An 18955-nucleotide genomic window follows, 5' to 3' on the forward strand; every position below is an offset into this window, starting at 1 on the left:
AAACTTGTGTTCTCGATATCAAGGACTGTATTGTTTTTCAAACATCTTCCGAGGCAAGGTGGCTTTACGGAAGAATGATTGCTGAACCGTGTGAAGTGGCACTGAGCTCGTACGTCCCCAGTGAACATGTGGATAACTTGGACAGCGTGCTTGAAGGCTGACAACCGGACGGGTTATCGGAATGCCCATCTTGTCGTTCACTCTGGGACGAGTCCCACGAAATGGGTTAGTCGTCCTCCCCGACGCCTTTTTTGTGACGCAGTCAGGTGCGAGATATACCGCGGAACTGTAATCGAAACCCGCGGTCACCATCACACCGCGCTATGTGTTAACCCCCCCTCCCCCATGACCCCCAATGAGTACTATGAGAGCAGTCCGTATACCACAGCTGCGGAGGGCGATGGGCACGTCTTCTGATCCCCAGTCGTGTAAGTGCATCGTGCCAAAATATGTCATCGCTCCCGTGAGATGGTTGCCCGGAATACCGAGCGAGGTCCACCGCCTGTGCGGCACATTCTCGATTTAAAGACGAGGGCGTATGCTCATAGTAGCCCCAGTGGTTCAAACTAACGTGGTTTTGAGCCCCATTATTCAATGTTCTGCTCGGACAGGGAAACCTCACCGTTCGGGTAGGGGTAGCTTCGGGGGGTTTGAACACTGGATGAGGCCAGCGGCCCATCCAAACGAATACAAATAGACTCATTAATAAGAACACAAATGTAGTTGTAATTTGTCAAGTATATTTGACATATATTTTTAACATACAAGTATTTGCATGTGCGTCATTGGCGAACATCTGTTTTTAGCAGCGATTTTCGGCACGGGGTCTGAGTAAGTCACTTTCGGAACAGAAGAGACGAAAAAGAAAAGATGAAACCCCACAGCAAGCCGCTGGCAGCGATGGACCAGGGTCACGCCAGGGTCACAGTGCAGTACATACTGATTACTTCCCTCCAGACAGAAACCCTAGTATGAAAGCAATGTTCGTGGGGGGACCAACGGTCATAGGTCACCTATGCCGGCCGCTGCACTGCCACGGCTGCACGTTCTCCTAGACGCCAGACCAAAAAAGGGACGAGAGCGGGCCCCATGTGTCGCAATCATACTTAAGCCGGAGAAAAAGCTGGCAAACAGCCTGACGTTGGGCTTAGGGCAGGTTCAGATGCACACCTGCGGAGCACCCCGATGCCTCCCTCCCGCCATATCGCGCGACACACCTACCAGAGCTATCACCTCAGTCGTTGTAATTTATATTCTGCTTGCGCTCGTAATTATATTATTCGTAATAATATCGTAATTACGTAATTATATTATTTATATACGATATAATTACACATTCGTTCGATCATCAGTGTCGTATTTCATTCATCGCAACGATGTGGCGTGACGCATAGCACTGGCTTGCAATGGCACGCTGAATGTTAGATGATTCTATTTCCGAGCTAAAGTGGCTACCGTCAGCATAACATGTGAAAGATTAGGGAGCAATCACTTCAGTCACTTGCTCTGCAGAACATTTAACGTGATTGTTTGTTTGGAATATCACATAAGAGGACGCTTTTGGGGAAAATGGCTTTAAATGAATGTAAGTGATGGCGCGATGGTTCAAACTTTACCCCTTTTTGCGGACCGTTTCGACCCACACATGCATGGATATCCTTGCTCGAGGCTTGCCTTGACTATGTAGAGCCCCAGTACGACGAAGAAATTAAATGAAGGGATATTTGTCATGTCTGTTACATTGCTCACACTTCTCCGTCCATTTCATCTCCCGCGACATCACTCATACACTAGATGCCCTGCGGGTTGGTGATAATGCTCGCTCGCTTTTCGTAAATATTGCCTATATATATGCAGATATATATATATATATATATATATATATATATATATATATATTTATTTATTTATTTGTATACATACATATATTACATATTTACATATATATATATATATATATATATATATATATATATATATATATATATATATATATATATATATATGTATATATATGCATGTGTTTTATGTATATATTCGGTTCTACACCAAATATAAGCTGTGTGTCTCCCCACCCTAGATATCTCGGAAACTCGTTTTCCAACATCGATGAACAAAACACCATTTTATTTGTTTCAACGAGTTTTCATTCCAAGGTGGAAGTCTGGAGTGCCTGTGGGGAATGTTTCTCTTCATAAAGCCTGACACAATAAGCGCATGGTGGACGCATTTAAGTGTAACAGTGTACTCACCATTTCGCCGAAGATATTGATACGCAACACGCATGCTCTAAATAACCATACGAATAAATCCGCAATCTTTAATTCACCTCCAAAAACACGTCAGTGTGGCGCGCTAACTTATGCTTCTCACCCTGTAAGCACTGAGAAATAGCTCCCAAAACGATGATCTGGAACCGCCCCTGCCAAGAAGATTTGTTTCGTATTCCAACACAGCGTCCTTTCAACATATCCATCCTGTGAAAGTCCTCAAAAAATTCGTGGCGCTGCAGCGAACCGTTGATAAGCGAGCAAAAATCATTACAGAGCAGATAATGTGCACACTCTTCCCACCCAGAGAATAAGGTTGCAGTACAACTCTATGTTATGTTAAGGGAAATCTTTAACAAAATTAAGCGTCTACTAAGACGTTCAGCTGGTGCCTACTGCCTACTGACAGTACGTCCACGCTTGTTATTTCACGCGAGTCCGTCTAAAAATACCGGAGCGTGCTGGGCGGCAGCAAAAGATGCTCGTACCGCACGTGCTAGAGCATGGGCATGCGAGCCCCGTCAGCAGACCCCATACACAGGCCACCGCAGTCGGCCAGCGGGCTCCAAATGACGAACCAAAGCAACACACACACACGGTCAGATTATCCGGACTTCACCCGACGCCCCAGAGCGCTGCGGCGAGCGTAAGCAGAAGCGTAAGTGCGCAAACGGTCCGTGAGGTGGCGCCGTTGCAGCCATCGTAGTTGCAGGTCAGCACACAGCCATGGAGAGTCTCGTTGGCGAACTTGAAAGCCCCACACTGCGACTCCATGTTCTTCAGCACGCAGTTGCGAATGACGAGGACCTCCCCGGTCCGCGCTGAAAACCAGCACGGCGATGCAAAACTACGAAACGTCATCGCCTCTGAGCGATAGCAGTACGGCACCGTCATAAACTGACACATTTACAGCAGCAAGTACCACATTTTAAGCTGCCTCAGTGCGGCCTGATTTTCCTGTGACAAGTTACACTCGTCGTTGCTTTAAACATTGTTCTCAGCGCTGCAAACGTCGAGCGTTGCAAATACACTCGCGATCGATGAGCACGGCCGACGGGACGATTATCTGATCTCGCGGTGTCGCAATGCCCGGGATCCCACAGCCTTTCAGGGTTCCACCCAAGCCCCACCCGAGCTTGAATCCATACCTGCATGCCCCGACGTTGAACAGCGCCCCACTCACTTGACGTGCCGGTCAGCTTTACGCAGAAGTTGGCTGGGAACTCGCCCACGTGCTTCTGCTTCGGCACCTTGCAGGCGCGCACGTACGTGGACATGGCCGGGGAGAATGGGTCGTGGCAGGCCGGGTTCGTACCGTTTCGGGACGAGCACTTGTAGCAGTTGATCTCACCCCGGGCTGCGGCGGGAGCACGCCACGTTACGCCACGGTCAGTTGATCTCACCCGGGCTGTGACCGGAGCACGCCACGTTACGCCACGGTCAGTTGATCTCACCCGGGCTGCGACCGGAGCACGCCACGTTACGCCACGGCCTGCACCGGTGCACCACAGCAAAGCTGGTGCGCGCCAGAATACTCATGCCCGTGCGTTTGGAGGATTTCTTCTGTTTTTGTTCAAGACTCGATTTTTTCCACTTCATTTTGGTTCTGCCACGTGTATCTACAGTGTCGACAATGGATTGCCAAACAGGTATTTTAACACCAGTTGAAATGCAGGATCACGCGTTTTCTGGAAATTGTTTTACGATGGTTTCACCCACACGAAAACATGTGCTAAATGCATAGGCGCAAGAAGGTTTCAAAAAGTGCTTTGGGCAGGATCAGGATAGACAATAAGGAACTTAAGTGGGGAGCAAGCCTAGTGACCATGGGGGTAGGGATGGAGTAGAGCCGAAGTACATTGTCTGCCCTTAATAAAATGGCACATTTCGGTAGTAACTAAATGTCGTGCTTGCTATGCTAGATGTAGATATACATTTTCCACTGGTGCACAATCTTGCCTATTTGACTCATCCATGATATTCGGCAAATAAGACGTACCGCTTTCCTAAGATTAGTCGTCCATTATTCGCCCATTCCTTGAGAAGGCGAAATTCAGCGAGTGGGTAGGCATTTTGAGTCATTGGGTGTGCGTCTGCTTCAACTGGGTGGATATCAAAATACAGCCTGGACATAAGCTGGTCAGAATTTTAAACGACATTTTTTATCTACGCTGATTCAGAGAATTTTGAGTCACTTGCCCAAAGTGCACCAAAGTTTTCATGCACCTAGGCTTCACCGGCTACGTTTCAAGGGATACGACCTGTCGCAACAACTTAGGCGGCAACAACGTGACGTAAACGCCAGGGGGCGTGTGTGTCATGACATTCACACTGGAAATTATGAATAGGACTTTATTGACCCGGGCATAATTATCCTGTTGCTAATCCGCATTATAAGTTGGACTCGAAAGCAATGTATCGATCACGAAATTCGGAAGTGATGGTTATATGAGGAGCACGTTGGTCAAGCAGAGTCACAAATTATTGAACCTTAATGCCAATGTGTAGCGGCCATTCTGGCTCTTCAAGATTCCGATTTTGAAGGAAATAAACATTCTCTTGCTGTTGTCAGTCTATTGGGGATAAGCTAAAGATACATCTTACATATTTATAGCAACCTAACGGGCGTGTGAGACCAAAACGTCTATGTATGAGCTGATGACCCCATACATAGATGGGCTCTTGTGCTAACATGGGCTCTTACGCCCATGTCTGCCGATAATGGTAACTTTGCAGATGGAGGAGGCTGGACTTAGGACTTTCAGAGCAGAAGTGATTACGTTGAAAGGCTGATCACATTAAAGAGGAAGGGAACATCCGGCATAGAAGCTCTCATCGTACAGGGTCAGTGCCCATAGGACTTTATGGAAGGTGCGACTCATAGTCGTCACAGGTTTCTCGTAAAGACGTTTGCGAAAGATGCCGTTCTCGGCTAAGACGGCATACAATCCCAGCCAGGAAATCGCTTTGTGGTTGGCATTAGGGAAGGCAGACTCTCCTTAGACGCAGGACGCTACGTGGGCGCTATCTAAGCATGAAGAGCCACTCCGGGCCACAGGACAACAGCGTATTAGCTGTGCGCTGACGTCATGCTCTTTGCCAGCTGAAGCTCGCATAAACGGCCCGGTGGCCCCCATAAAACAGGGACGGTGCGCACCAGAACTTGTGAAAGGTGCGACTCGGCGCAGTCGTCCTAGGCTTCTCGTAAAGATGTTTACGAAAGATGTGCTCGGCGAAAACGGCATAAAATCCCGGGCCAGGAAATACCTTTGAGAAGGGACAAGGGCGCTATCTGGAGGACACTAAAGATGAGAGCCCCCTACATCGGCAGAAAGGGCGTCCAGTTATTCGCTTTGACCCCTCACCCGAAGAAACCGAACGCCTCGCGTAAAAGAGCCTGACGTGCCGAGATGAAGAGGCGTGAACATTGCAAACGTGTGTTCAGGGTTCCTAAAACTCTAAATTTGGCAGCATATTAGGCAGCAGTACTCCACGCCAACCATGTGTGCCACTGGGGAGCATAAGTAAGGCAAAATTCGGGGCTTAAGTTGACAAGCGATACGACGAACGAATGCAGCGTATGATGCGGCGGGGTAGAGCAGACGTGGATTTGCATTGAAGTTGAAAGGTTATAAGGACCTGTGGAAGCAACGGCAGCTCATCTTAGGGGAGGGATGGACGAATTTAAGTCGCATTTAAAGTCAGCTTATGTTGCAAACCAAAAACAGATTGGGGGAGTAGGCAAGATGCTCGAGAGGGCGTTCGTGACCCAAGTCGTGTCAAACGGGTGTAGCAGGGAAAGAACCTTTTCACGGACTCTATGTCTCTAACCTTAACCAGAGCAGTGAAATGGTCCTAACTCCATCCCGGGCAGTGAAGTATCTATGTGTCTCACACGGAATTGGCGAGCATGACACTTGTATACAGTCTGGAAGGAGCACACGGTGCAGCACATTACTGAGTGAGGCTTTTTTTGCAAGATGGCCAGGTTGCCTGAACATATGACTAGCATCGAATGAAACGGATATGAACATAACGAACCTAGTTAGTGTCCTAAAACTACCTTCAGTGGTCTTCCAAGCCACTAGAGCTCTTGCAAGAGGATTCTAGAAAATGTCGCGAAAGTTGCAGGATGTTGCAACAGCAGTTATTGCTTAACAAATCAATATAGCGCCCTAAAACTACCTACAGTGTTCTTGCGGTGCATAAAAGATCCTAAGCACAAATTTTCTAAAGTGCTGCAAAAAGTTGTAGGAGGTTGCAAGACTGATATACTGCAAAACAAAGCGGCATAGCACTCCAGGACCACTTTCATTCTTGTTGAAGAACCCGAGAGACCCTAAGAGGCCATATAGGAAATGTTGCAAAATTGCACGAATCATTGCACGAATCATTGTAAACCACGGCGTGCAGCCCTCTGCAACGTTACACATGCAACGCGTATCCGAGGGTGCTTAAACTAGGTTCATAAACTGCTCGTCGCATTATAAGTGATGCCTAAAGTCGAAGCGTTCACTTAAATCACCTCACTTGTTCAGGTGAACAAGGAAAGCTGTAATCGATAAACCAATGCAAATTGTCTTCAGACATGTCAAGAATAAATGCTGTGAGAGGCACTCACAAACCACAAACGAATTGCAACCCAAAAAGGTTTTTGGTGTCTTCTTACTCATCATATCTTGATTAGGTATGCATTAACAGGTCCTTAAAAAAGGATAAAAAGCTATCGTTAAAAAGTGTGGGGCATTTAAGTCTAACAAAAGGTCACCAGGCACCTTTTTTTCTCAAGGAATACCCAGCGTGATGAGGCTTGAAATGGAAGAATAAATCATGTCCTGAACGCAGTGGTGATATCTGTCCAAAAGAAAAGCACATGGAGCAAGACCGTGACGTAGTCAGATGCACCGCTTATGGCCTGAAGCTTTGTCCACGCGTCCGATGAAAGCTACTTTTAAACTGCGTCAGACACATGTACAAATGCGTACATGTGAACAAAAGCTCATGCCCGAGAAACTACAAGCACTGAACGGCAAAATTACAAGGTACAAGACACTCACCGAATGAAAGCGATACAGACAACAGCAGCAGCAGCAGCGTCAGACACGTGACACCTTCCTGTGTCATGGCGGTCACGCCAAGAGCAGACGGTCAGCCAGGCAGCGCACCCCACCTGCGGATGTGGTGAGGGGCGTTAGCATATGCCGCGAGCCGCAAGGAATAGACACACTGAAATGAACAGGGAATGAAATTAAGCGGAGTTCGGCCAGGACTGGAACAACACCCACCCACACCCACACCCACACCCACACACACGCACACACACACACACACACACACACACACACACACACACACACACACACACACACACATATATATATATATATATATATATATATATATATATATATATATATATATATATATATATCCGTAGAGGTCTTGCTGGGTGCACGGGTCGGACCGGCGCCGCTGGCTGGTGAGCGCCGACCCTTGCCACGACTCAAATACATATATATATATATATATATATATATATATATATATATATATATATATATGCGTACATACAGACAAATAATGGACCATAGCACAACAGATCAGAAAAGTCGGTTACACATAAGCACATAAGAGGAAGCACGTGCGCAAAAAGTCATATTCACTTGACAAGGTACACAATCGGCCCAGATAACCCCGTATCTGGGACATTATCGGGCATTATCGGGGCCGCTGCAACAAAGACGCACCAGCCCAGGGCACGGCAGGTCGCCGACTGGAGGTCTCGGCCCGGTGCAGAGGCCCGGTGCAGAGGTCTTGCTGGGTGCACGGGTCGGACCGGCGCCGCTGGCTGGTGAGCGCCGACCCTTGCCACGACTCTGTCTGATCGGGCTGAGCCATCGCCCCGGCGCGCGGCAACGGACCGAGTCGATGCCCGCACGTGGGAACCGACACGTGCAGGTGAGCCGGCACGCAGCGACCTTAATGGACAGTAAACGGCCTGGTGCCGGTCACCACCAGTCACCAAACCTGCGTTCCAACAAACGGTTCGGTTGGCGTGTGTACTGAACTGAACCTGCGCGGGCGGGAAGTATGGTTAACAGCGAAGCAATTATTTTCCGGCGCCGCACGATGGCTTAACATGGGTACTTTGCGTTGGAAAATAATGGAATGCTTCTTGAGCCGCGTTTTTAAGACGTCAGCTATTTGGATGTACCCAAGACCTCCGTAAAAAGCACACCCGTTTTGCAGTATGCATGAATCAATAAAGCCTAGAATGGATCTAGGTATGAGGTGCATCTCAACGAACTTCGTGTATTTCTTACGGCTACTGAACATCATGTACTGGCTTCGACCTTCGTTACAAACGTAAATGTTTACCTTGTCCATCAGCCAGTAGCGCTCAGGGTTTGTTTATTAACCCAGTCGGTGATCTCGAATACTCCTGACGGCAATGCACTGCACAGCAAATGCAGACATTGAAAACGAAATCAAAAGACATGTGTAACGAGAAACAAAAACCAAACCTCCAACAAAGTGGTCAAAAACATGACTAACTGCTTGACTCTGCTTTTGCAATCACAAGTCTCCATCTTAAAAAGTGGATGAACGCATCGTTCATGAACCATCCAAGGAAGTGAATGTGACGTGCACCAACACGGCAGAACAACTTCAACTCACCATCTATTGCAAGAACAGAACAAACGGTTCGGAAACGGAAAAATGGTTCAGCAAGAAATGCAGCTATTGACACAAAACTTTCGATTTCCCACCTAGCATTAATTCTTCACACTTTTCCAGCATAAAATATCGTTGTTTTGTCTCAACCTTTAACCAAAAAATGGCGTTTTACTCATGTCACTACATGTCACACACTGTGATTTGTATGAACAACCAAGCATTCAGTAACACACCAAACAGGAGGATCTCAGTGAAAAAACATAGCATTACATATCAAACGGTAGGAAATTGCATGATGTTCACGACTGCCATGTCATATTTAAGGCGTGTTAAATTTCCTCCTGATTCTGAATGGATTATGAAGGCCGCAGTATTCTAACAAGACCTTGCAGCACGTTAACCTTTGTTGTAATGTTTCACAAAACCAGAAAGTAAATGTGACTTAAAGAACTCTGATCAAATACAACATGATGGGGTGCAAGTCGACATCTCTGTTTACATACCATATGCTAAGGTTCACGCAATATAATAGAGTTGAAGACATAGCTATTTTACATACAATATGATAGGGTTCACACGATATGATAGAGCTTAAGTCGACATCTCTATTTTACAGCGTTACATGACCGTAAATGCAATGACCCTCACGGTTTGACGCGGCCGGCTGAGCTTGACACTCTGATGACTGCTAAAACAACCTAACCTAACCTAACCTAACCTAACCTAACCTAACCTAACCTAACCTAACCTAACCTAACCTAACCTAACCTAACCTAACCTAACCTAACCTAACCTAACCTAACCTAACCTAACCTAACCTACAACCTAACCTAACCTATCCTGACCTAACCTAACCAGAATGCACACTGAAGAACAATTACAGTGCATTCTGCTGCTAAAAATAATCTGGGAACATATGTTATATGAGTGATTTCATTATTCCATACGATGAACGTCTCCGGCTTGACCTTGGTAGAACCGCCATTGGTTTCGAAAGTGACCTAGATGCAGACTTGAGGGCAAGAGTGTAGTTGCGGAAAATGAGTTTAGGACAGAGATGGTGGGAGGGGGAGGGGGGTGGAAGTGAAAATTACAATAAGCGGGGTTCTCCCAGGACATGACACTAGTTTCTTCTCAAATTTAGAATGCTGGAGCTCTCATCTCCCAATCTCAGCTAAATTTCAAAACATTTACACTGTATAACGCTTGCAAAAATAGTCCAAAGGTGTGCGTTCATGAGGAAACTGAATTGGCCTCGTGATGAACTGCTATGGTTTGACCTTGATCTTGACTCGGTATCGGTATGTAACTTACACGATTCTCTAACCCCGCTTAAGAGTGCTGTTTGGCAGAATAAGTCTTGCTGTACAAGTGGGCTCGATAACCCATGATGTGAAAAGAGCTATATTGACTTTTGACCCATCTTTGACCTATTATTTCAACATGAAAGCAAAATAAAGTTAAATCAAAATAAAGTGCCCCCGGACCGTCTTCTGAGGAGCTTTCCAATGCCATGTAAATCGTTCAAATTGGGCGATAGGTTCCGGAGGACAAAGGCGACGGAGCCTTCTCCCACTCCGCCCTCGTGGGGCATGATCGTTTGCCGACCCCATCGACGCAAAGGATATCTTTCGGCTGCTAGGAACCAATCCACTCTGGAACATTTCTATCATGTCATGTTCACCCCAAGTCTGTCGTTTCAGCATGATGTAGTGGCCACACCTATTCCTATAAGCATACGCGTTTAGTGTTACATCATCAGTATTTCATGTTTGTCCAGGAAAAATGAACATGGGCTATCCAGTTCATCTCGAACACGAGACATTATGTTCTGCTATGTTGACTCACTTTCATTCACGTTGCATTTGCTGCGAAGGCCTTCTTCTCCGGCGGCGTGCTTACTTTATACAAACTGCATGCACACAAGTGTACTTTGATGGCACACGCAGTCTGACTGAACTTCCGGGAAAAAACGGAGAAAAGGCCACATGAAAGCCGAATGGTTACAAAACTCTGTGTGATGCGCTCCCCTCACGTGTAGGAGGCCACAATGGGGCTTCAACCCTAGCACTTCAAAACTGCTCGAAGTCCTTTATTTTACCCGGACGGATTCCAGCAATAATAATAATACGAAATTCCGCCAGCGCCCTGGGAGTGGACATCATATTGTGCATGTACTGTGATTGTCTGAAATGTCAAGACTCGCCACATGCTCATGCAAATATTGAGCATCCTCCTCCTTTTACTCCATGCAAAGACATCATAGGCGGGAGCCACTGTTAGGTCCTGCTGTTTCATGGGTCGGGGAACAGGGGTACACTTGTTTTTTCTGGTACACTTATTCCTCCCCCTGCTTGTTTAATAGCTTCACATTAAGACAAGCATCACCATTTAAAAACACAATAGCCTTTCGTTCTTGCTTTTTCAGATATTGCAACTTTGTTACAATTTGCTGCTGTTTAAGCTTCTGCAGTGCTCCTGTTATGTGTACACTAAATAATGCGGATAATATAGTCAATACGCATTCTATGTGATGGCAATGGTTAAGCATGTACATCACTCCATACACACAACAAATGAATCGATGTGGTTGGGTTCCGACCAGAATGGTGGTCCGTGCACTCTTGCACTGGATCCCCATTGGGTGAATCAGAGTGGGCCGCGGGTCGAGATGGCAGCGAAAAGTTGCATTTCTGGTCAGGACATCCGTTGATTTTCCAGCATCATGCCAAGCCTACGGCGCGTACTAGATATTTTGGGCACATAAAAGACCCTGGATCCCTCCTATGCAGTGATGCACGCGTTAGGCGTATGCAGGTGTGTCATTGTTGCAAACCCAGCTAGCTCTACATTAACAGGCTGCGCTGTGTACTCACCTAGTGGACGAGGACCTCACATTCCATAAAACGCTTAAAACGTGGCCTTAGTGCAAATTCTTCACATGCAACCCCAAAAAGCCTGATTCCCCGCCAACCGCATGCCAAAAATATCCTGCCCAATGAATAGACAGCATTTCCGCCACTCGCCGACGCGCCCCGGTTGCGCTCATCGTCCCCGACGATGGTCTAGATCGGAAGTCGCCGGTCTAGGTCGCAAACGGCCTAGACCAGCTCGGCCCCCGGCCGCCGAGGACACACACACACACACACACACACACACACACACACACACACACACACACACACACACACACACAACACACACACACACACACACACACACACACACACACACACACACACACACACACATTGCCGGGCGTGACGCCGGAGCCGGACGGAGGGCGGCGCTCACCAGCGAGGTCCGTGCGGTGCGGGTGCGGCCGGGGTGCGGTGCAGCTGCTGACAGTCGGCAGCGGCCGGGCTGCGCGCCGTCGGCGGCCGCCGCGTCGCCTCGGACGCTCTCCGGACCGGCATTGATCGGCGCCCAGCCTCCGTCGCCATCGGATATCCGACGCCGCCAGACGGCGCGCCGCCGGCCGCTAGAGGCGTGCACGCGCCCAGCGTGACGGGTGACGCGCTCGGGAGAGACCTCTTTACGGGGATCGGGTGTTCCGTCATTTGCCTTATCCTTAGTGTTGCTCACATCAAGCCAAAATTAAGACCAGCGAGGGCGCTTTCGACTACTAGCCACCACCCCCCTGGACAGAGTAGCTTTAACTACTGGTCCCGTTTTACTCATCAATGGTCAATGGCTGCTGCAGATCAGGTTGAATGGTGCTGGTAAAGTTGGTTGGATGATGACATTCAAGGTTGTAACCAACAGGTTGGATCTACAGCTGTTGCTCTGGGCGATGCGTTTCCGAATGACTGAATTTGCTGTTTTCGGCGATGCTTTTCCGACGCACTGCACAAGGCTGTTACGAGTCGCTCAGGCACAGATGCTTGCAGGCCATGTGTTATCAAAATAACTGGGATCACGAGGTCGCATTGAACGTGCTGGTCTTCAAAAGTCGCTGAGAAGGCCTCAGGTCCGATCAGGGCCACCTCAGACAATGTGGGTCTTATGTCAATCAGAGACCACCAACATCGGACAGAAGACTCCTCGTCGGTCGGGGCCCAAGTGACCCATTTCTCAGGGAGGGACGGGGCCGCGGACCGCGAATCGTATTGGTCATGTCCCTGAAACAATGAGGGGCCTTGTATCGGTGAGGAGCCCGCACTACCTATCAGGAAGTCCTGCGTTTGCAAGGGTCCCCGAGTTGGTCAGCGGCACATATGCCCAACAGGAATCGGGACGGAAACCTGAATGCCAGAGGGCTTCTTGCCTTGGATGGAGGCAACTGCCAATGAAATGACATATGTAAACTTCCGATGAAAGAATTCACAATCAGACAATGGAAGGGCCCTGTGTCAGTCAGCGGCTCCATTGCCGAATGAGAGGCCCTCTGTCCCATCTCAGCCAGTGCCCCAATGCTCCGAGCTGGAGTCTCGGTGCCCATTATTGAATCTCTTATACCGGTTGTGGATAATTTGGCACCAGTGAAGACTCCTGAATGGATCTGAGGCCACCTGCCCCGGTCAAAGAGCCCGCCGCTCCCGGGAGTCACTCTTTTTCCATGGAAACTTTACATCTCGTTTATGCACGGCAACTCCTCGAATTGCCTTTTCCGACTCAATTATACCTTCAATTTATGTGAATGATGGCCAATTTTACGACCAACGTAAGACATACCATGAGCGTGGTCGAGGAGCACCAAGTGGTACAACAATAAAACTCCCACTGTCACGGTTATGCGTCAGACGGCCACTTGCCAAGTGAGGTTTAGCAGAGCACCAGCACAGACGAAGAGCTCCTTTTGGGAGATCTGCGCTCTAGCGCCGTTCTTTTTTATCTGAGAAGCGCCTCGCGCCATGTCAAGATTTCCACAGCCCATGCATTTGGTTTATAATAAGGAGACGCGATGCTTTTGCAGCTCAGATGTCACGAGTTGTAAGTTCCGAGATCGGTAAGCACATGACACATCGAGGGCCCGCGGTAAGCATTTTTTTCCCCTGGCTATCAGTGTCCCAACCATCTTAACCGGAATAATGTGATACTTAAGTGATGTATGACGCGATGAAGTCATGCCGGGACTCCTCCCGGTAATGGTAGGGTTCTTTAGCTGTGCAAGGACCCGTAACCATCCGATATCGTAATACTGCAGGTGCTTCCACCAAAGTTGGCGGCGTTACTTACTTACCCAGCTACATGGTATATAAATTAAATGATCCAGCATGATTATATCGGTCCGCAGGTGACCTTCTGTTGCATGTTAGAACCTTCGACAGTAAACAATCTCTGTAAGGCGGGTGTGCCTTCTCTATCAACGAAGATACACAAATACATATGTTATGTTGTTTTTTGTTAGAGGTGAAACCAGTTTGCCGATGTAGACACACAAATGGTTCATACTATTATTATCGTATCTTGCTAGCAAAGGGCGCTGTTGAATTTCACTGTTGTTTCATCATGGTTTCATTTTCTATTCTCATTTTTATAGTTTTCACCCGCTGGCTGCATCTCCAACACGTAAGAAACATTTGCACCACTGTCACGTGACCGAGAGGGCTCAGTGAAATTTTGAAAAAAACATTAACGCTTGTTATTTTTTTTTCAACCGACCTTGTTCACCGTAACTGAACTCCCTCCGGAGCTATACTTCACGTTCATTGTTTTACTCCGTGATCGGAACCCATTCTCTGAATTCTGAAAAAACCTTATTGGTCAAGGCTATTTCATGGTTCGTGTGTGCGGACGGACAAGCAGCATGTCAGCATGATTTTTATCAGTATCGTGCAAGATAAACAATGCCGAACCAATCACGCGGCTCGGCAATCTGTATATTAGTTTGCGTAGTGCTAATGGGTTGACCAGCTGCTGCCCAGACATAAGGACGTCCAGCCACCATGGCCTTCTGCATGACCCAGCTGTCGAAAGAAACGTCACTGCCGAGCTGAGAGCTGGACTATGTCGTGATGCCCGTCTGCCCGGTCCAGCTCTGGGAAGAGCGCGCTGCTGAGGTGCGCCCTCTGAGTTGAGAGTTACGAGCACGCCGCCATGCCCGTCTGCCCGGTCCAGCTCTGGGAAGAGCGCACTGCTGAGGTGTGCCCGCTGAGTTGAGAGTTACGAGCACGCCGCCATGCCCGTCTGCCGGGTCCAGCTCTGGAAAGAGCGCGCTGCTGAGGTGCGCCCTCTGAGTTGAGAGTTACGAGCACTCCGCCATGCCCGTCTGACCGGTCCAGCTCCGGGAAGAACACGCTGCTGAGGTGTGCCCGCTGAGTTGAGAGTTACGAGCACGCCGCCATGCCCGTCTGCCCGGTCATGCTCTCAGAGGAGCGACGAGGCCGGCTGGGCATGGCCCTCCTGTTGCTTCACCTGGCGATCGCAGCGCTAGCCCAGCTGCTCTACCTGCTGGCGCTGTACCTTCGTCAGCAGCTGACGGCGCGCGCCCTGCTGCTGCGCGAGTACGACCCAGACCAGCCGCACAAACTCGTCACCACGACGGCCATCATGCTGGCCGCCTTCCACGTACCCAGCGCCAAGATTTGCCAGGACATCGGAGACCGCACCACCAGGTTGGGGGGCGCAGCAGTGGGTCACCGGGTCAAACGTGACGACGATCTGCGGTCACCGGTCACCGGTTCACACGCGGGGCTGTGTTGTGAGGCCACCAACAGGCAACAGGTCATGCGCGAGGCTGTGGTGGAGATTATCACCAGGTCAGACATGGGCTGTGCCGGGCGTCGTCAGCTGGTCATGTGTGAGAGTCTTCCAGAGGTCACTACCAGGTCACATGGTGCGCTGTTCTGGATAGCATCAAGTCAGACACAGAGCCGCGTAAAAGGTCATCATCTGGTCACTCGCGGGGCTGTACTTGATGTCATCCTCAGGTCACACGAGGTAGTAGTAAACATAGGAGGTAAAGGGCGTAGAAGGTAAAGTACTGACTAGCAGCTGTTCGGCAACTGCCTTCGGTAGGCGGGCAACATCCTGCATCATGACTGTCTGCGGCTGGCCAGCAGCTGCGAATGATTGCCCCAATGTCTGCCTACGGCTGACCAGCAGCAACGAAGGCTGCCCCAGCAGCCGTGTGTAACTGGCTGATGTTGGCTTGCAGGAAGCGATGGCACGCCTGTTTTTTCGTGTGGCTGGTGGCCGCCATCGGTGTCAACATCGCCACCATGGTGCAGATGGCAGCACTGCTCTACCACCGAGTGCGCATCACCGACGCGTTCCAACTCGGGTTCCGGTAAGCACCGACCAACACTAAACCAGCGACAGACTCACGAGCTGGCCCAACACGCGATATTTGGCCTGTTAACAAGTCGGCAGACCGAACTGTGAGACAACTGACGAAGCGGTCGCAATCGAAACCGGTGATTTAATCCTAGCTCGTCAGATGTCAGTGACGATGGAGGTCTGTTCGGTGCCCACCTCAACTGGCCTTACTGGATCAGACTTTGGTCACATGAATATCTGCGAGGAGGATAAGGCCCATCACGTCAAGAACGGTGACAGTGGGCAATAAGATGCGGACGGGTCGAATTGTAAAACACGTTGGGTATGCCACAATGTGTATGCCATATATTTGATCTCTACGCAGCGCATGTGGTGTTAAGCGGATTATTGTGGGTGTCCCGCGACCCTCCGAGGTATGATATGTTACGGCTGGGTTATGTTGGGGAGGTGGGTGGGTGGGTGGCAAAATTAGTCTTGTCTGGTTCATAATAAACTCGATTATCTAACTGACAACATGTTTTCCCACGGCATTTCGTAGAACACGCTAACAATGACGCGGCCCATTACGAGGGTAGCGACGCGCTGTATCAGTATGGCGAGAACAGCACGATCAAGACGGCCGTGGATCGGGTGCAGCTGGAGGGGCGCTGCTGCGGCTCAGCCCTCTACCGTGACTGGTTCCGGCTACCCTGGGCCGACCCGGAGGAGGTCAACGACCTTAGCCTCTTCACTGGCGACCGGCACATGCGGGACGGCCTCTGGCTGGTGCCCTGGGCGCCCTGGAGCTGCTGCAACTTCACGCACTGGGGGCCGTGCGACTCGCTGTGGCTGATGGCGCCGCACCAGCAGACGGCCAGCCGGGTGGAGGAGATCGAACGGCGCATCGACGAGGAGACGACCCGCCTGCTGACGGACCGGACGCCGAGGCAGTACCGCGACGCCGAGGGTCGGCTGCGCTCGCCAGCGCAGGTGTTGGCGGAGCTCGAGAGCGAACAGCTGAGCAGGAGGCTGAGGCGGGGGCGCTGGCGCCGGCGGCGGCCGGCACGCGCGTCGTCCGGCCTCGCCAGAGCCTGGCGTCACTGAGATGGTCCCGCTGGGTAACGCCACGCAGCCTTCCAACCACAGCGGCGCCGGCGCAGCCCCGCCGCCCGCCTACGGCTACTACCTTGAGCGGCTCATCGGCGACGACTTCTTCCGCGATGCAGTGCCGGAGACTGTGTCGCTGCCGCGCCAGCTGTTCGTGACGACCCCGAACGCCAGCCGGCAGCGGCAGCGGCTGGCGCGGCTGGAGCGCGACTTCTACAGCCCGCCACAGCGAGCCGGCGTGCGCGAGCGCCAGCTAAACCAGCGCGGTTGCGCCCAGCACCTGACCGAGGACGTGCTGACGCTGCTGGGTGCCTGCTATGCCGTCTACCTGCTGGTGGTGGTCTGCCAGCTGGCGGTGGTGGCGGGCGCGCGTTGGCTGCAGACCTCGTGTGACCTGGCGCGCCGGTGGGGGCGGCCAGGAGCTGACGGCGCCCGGTTACCTGCTGTTCAGCTGGCCCTGCACTCTCGGTGAGGGCCAGGAGCTGCAGCCGCCGCCGGAGGACCCGGAGGCCATCTTCCACATGAACGACGAAGAGGAGGACATCATGGGCGGACTGGGACTCACCGGGATAAGGGACATGTACAACGTGACGCAGGGGTTGACGTCTGGAGACGCCATGGAAACTCTGAACGCCGTGCAGGACACCGGCGTGTTGGAGGGCACCCGCCTGGAGGGCGCTGCCGAACTGCTCTCGGTAGTCGGGGGCCGCCGGCGGCGGCGGCGGCGGTGGTGGCGACGGCGGCGGCGACGACGATTAGAGCGACGATGGCTGTCTGCGACGCCATGTCTGTCGGCCCGCTGTCTGCCGCACCATGTCTGTCGGCCCGCTGTCTGCAGCGCCATGTCTGTCGGCTCGCTGTTTGCTGCGTCATGTCTGTTGGCCGGCTATCGGCAGCGCCATGTCTGTCGTCCCGCTGTCTGCTGCGTCACGTCTGTCGGCCCGCTGTCTGCCGCGCCATGTCTGTCGGTCCGCTGTCTGCCGCGCCATGTCTGTTGACCTGCTGTCTGCCGCGCCCTGTCTGGCGGCCCGCTGTTTCACTTGCGCTAGTCACTAGAGCTGCGAAAAACCAACAGCGAAAGTGTTCATTACTTGCAGTTGCATTGGCGTGATGACTACACTTAAAAGTGCGTGGATGATGACTCGCGTGCAGCATAAAGCTTGCCACGTGACTAATCCTTCGGATTCTCGTGCGATAACGTCAACTCGATGCGCATTGGTTTATGAAGGTGGGCAGTTCCAGTGCTCTCAGTCTTTGGAAACCAGTTGCTGCTTACCTGATCCTGACAGACTAAACTCACATCATGCTGGTGGCTGCATGTTCCAATAATTTGACACACGCTAAAAAACGACGCGATGATATAACAAAGCGAGAACGACGCGATGATATAATGAAGCGAAAACGACGCGATGATATAACGAAGCGAAAAACGACGCGATGATATAACAAAGTGAAAACGACGCGATGATATAACGAAGCGAAAACGAAACGACGCGGATCGTCACGAGCTGCGATGTTTTTCTTGAAATTATTTGCATGCTTAATACGCTAACGGGCGGTTAACTGCGCCGCGCTTGAGTGAGAGTGGGGAGCATTATGACCCCTTGGTATCTCAAAACTAAGACATCTTGAGACCTCAAACTCATGGTGAAGCTAGGACATTATATGTACTCACCTTCGTTAAATTTGCAGACCACAGA

At 50.5% G+C, this 18955-nt stretch overlaps 1 protein-coding gene across 1 annotated transcript; it reads right to left on the minus strand.

The window, feature by feature from the left end:
- Nucleotides 1-2862: 2862 nt before the first annotated feature.
- LOC119107786 (uncharacterized) lies at nucleotides 2863-7356 on the minus strand. The gene is made up of 3 exons (XM_037231334.1): nucleotides 7328-7356; nucleotides 3454-3627; nucleotides 2863-3091 (listed from the first exon to the last, which is right to left on the minus strand). The coding sequence occupies exons 2-3, from the start codon at nucleotides 3545-3547 to the stop codon at nucleotides 2886-2888; spliced, it is 300 nt and encodes a 99-aa protein (XP_037087229.1). The 5' UTR covers nucleotides 3548-3627; nucleotides 7328-7356; the 3' UTR covers nucleotides 2863-2885.
- Between the last annotated feature and the right edge of the window lie 11599 nt (nucleotides 7357-18955).

This window comes from Pollicipes pollicipes, unplaced genomic scaffold (genome assembly GCF_011947565.3).
Source record: "Pollicipes pollicipes isolate AB1234 unplaced genomic scaffold, Ppol_2.1 Scaffold_6686;HRSCAF=7923_pilon_pilon_pilon, whole genome shotgun sequence".
Classification (NCBI taxonomy): domain Eukaryota; kingdom Metazoa; phylum Arthropoda; class Thecostraca; order Pollicipedomorpha; family Pollicipedidae; genus Pollicipes; species Pollicipes pollicipes.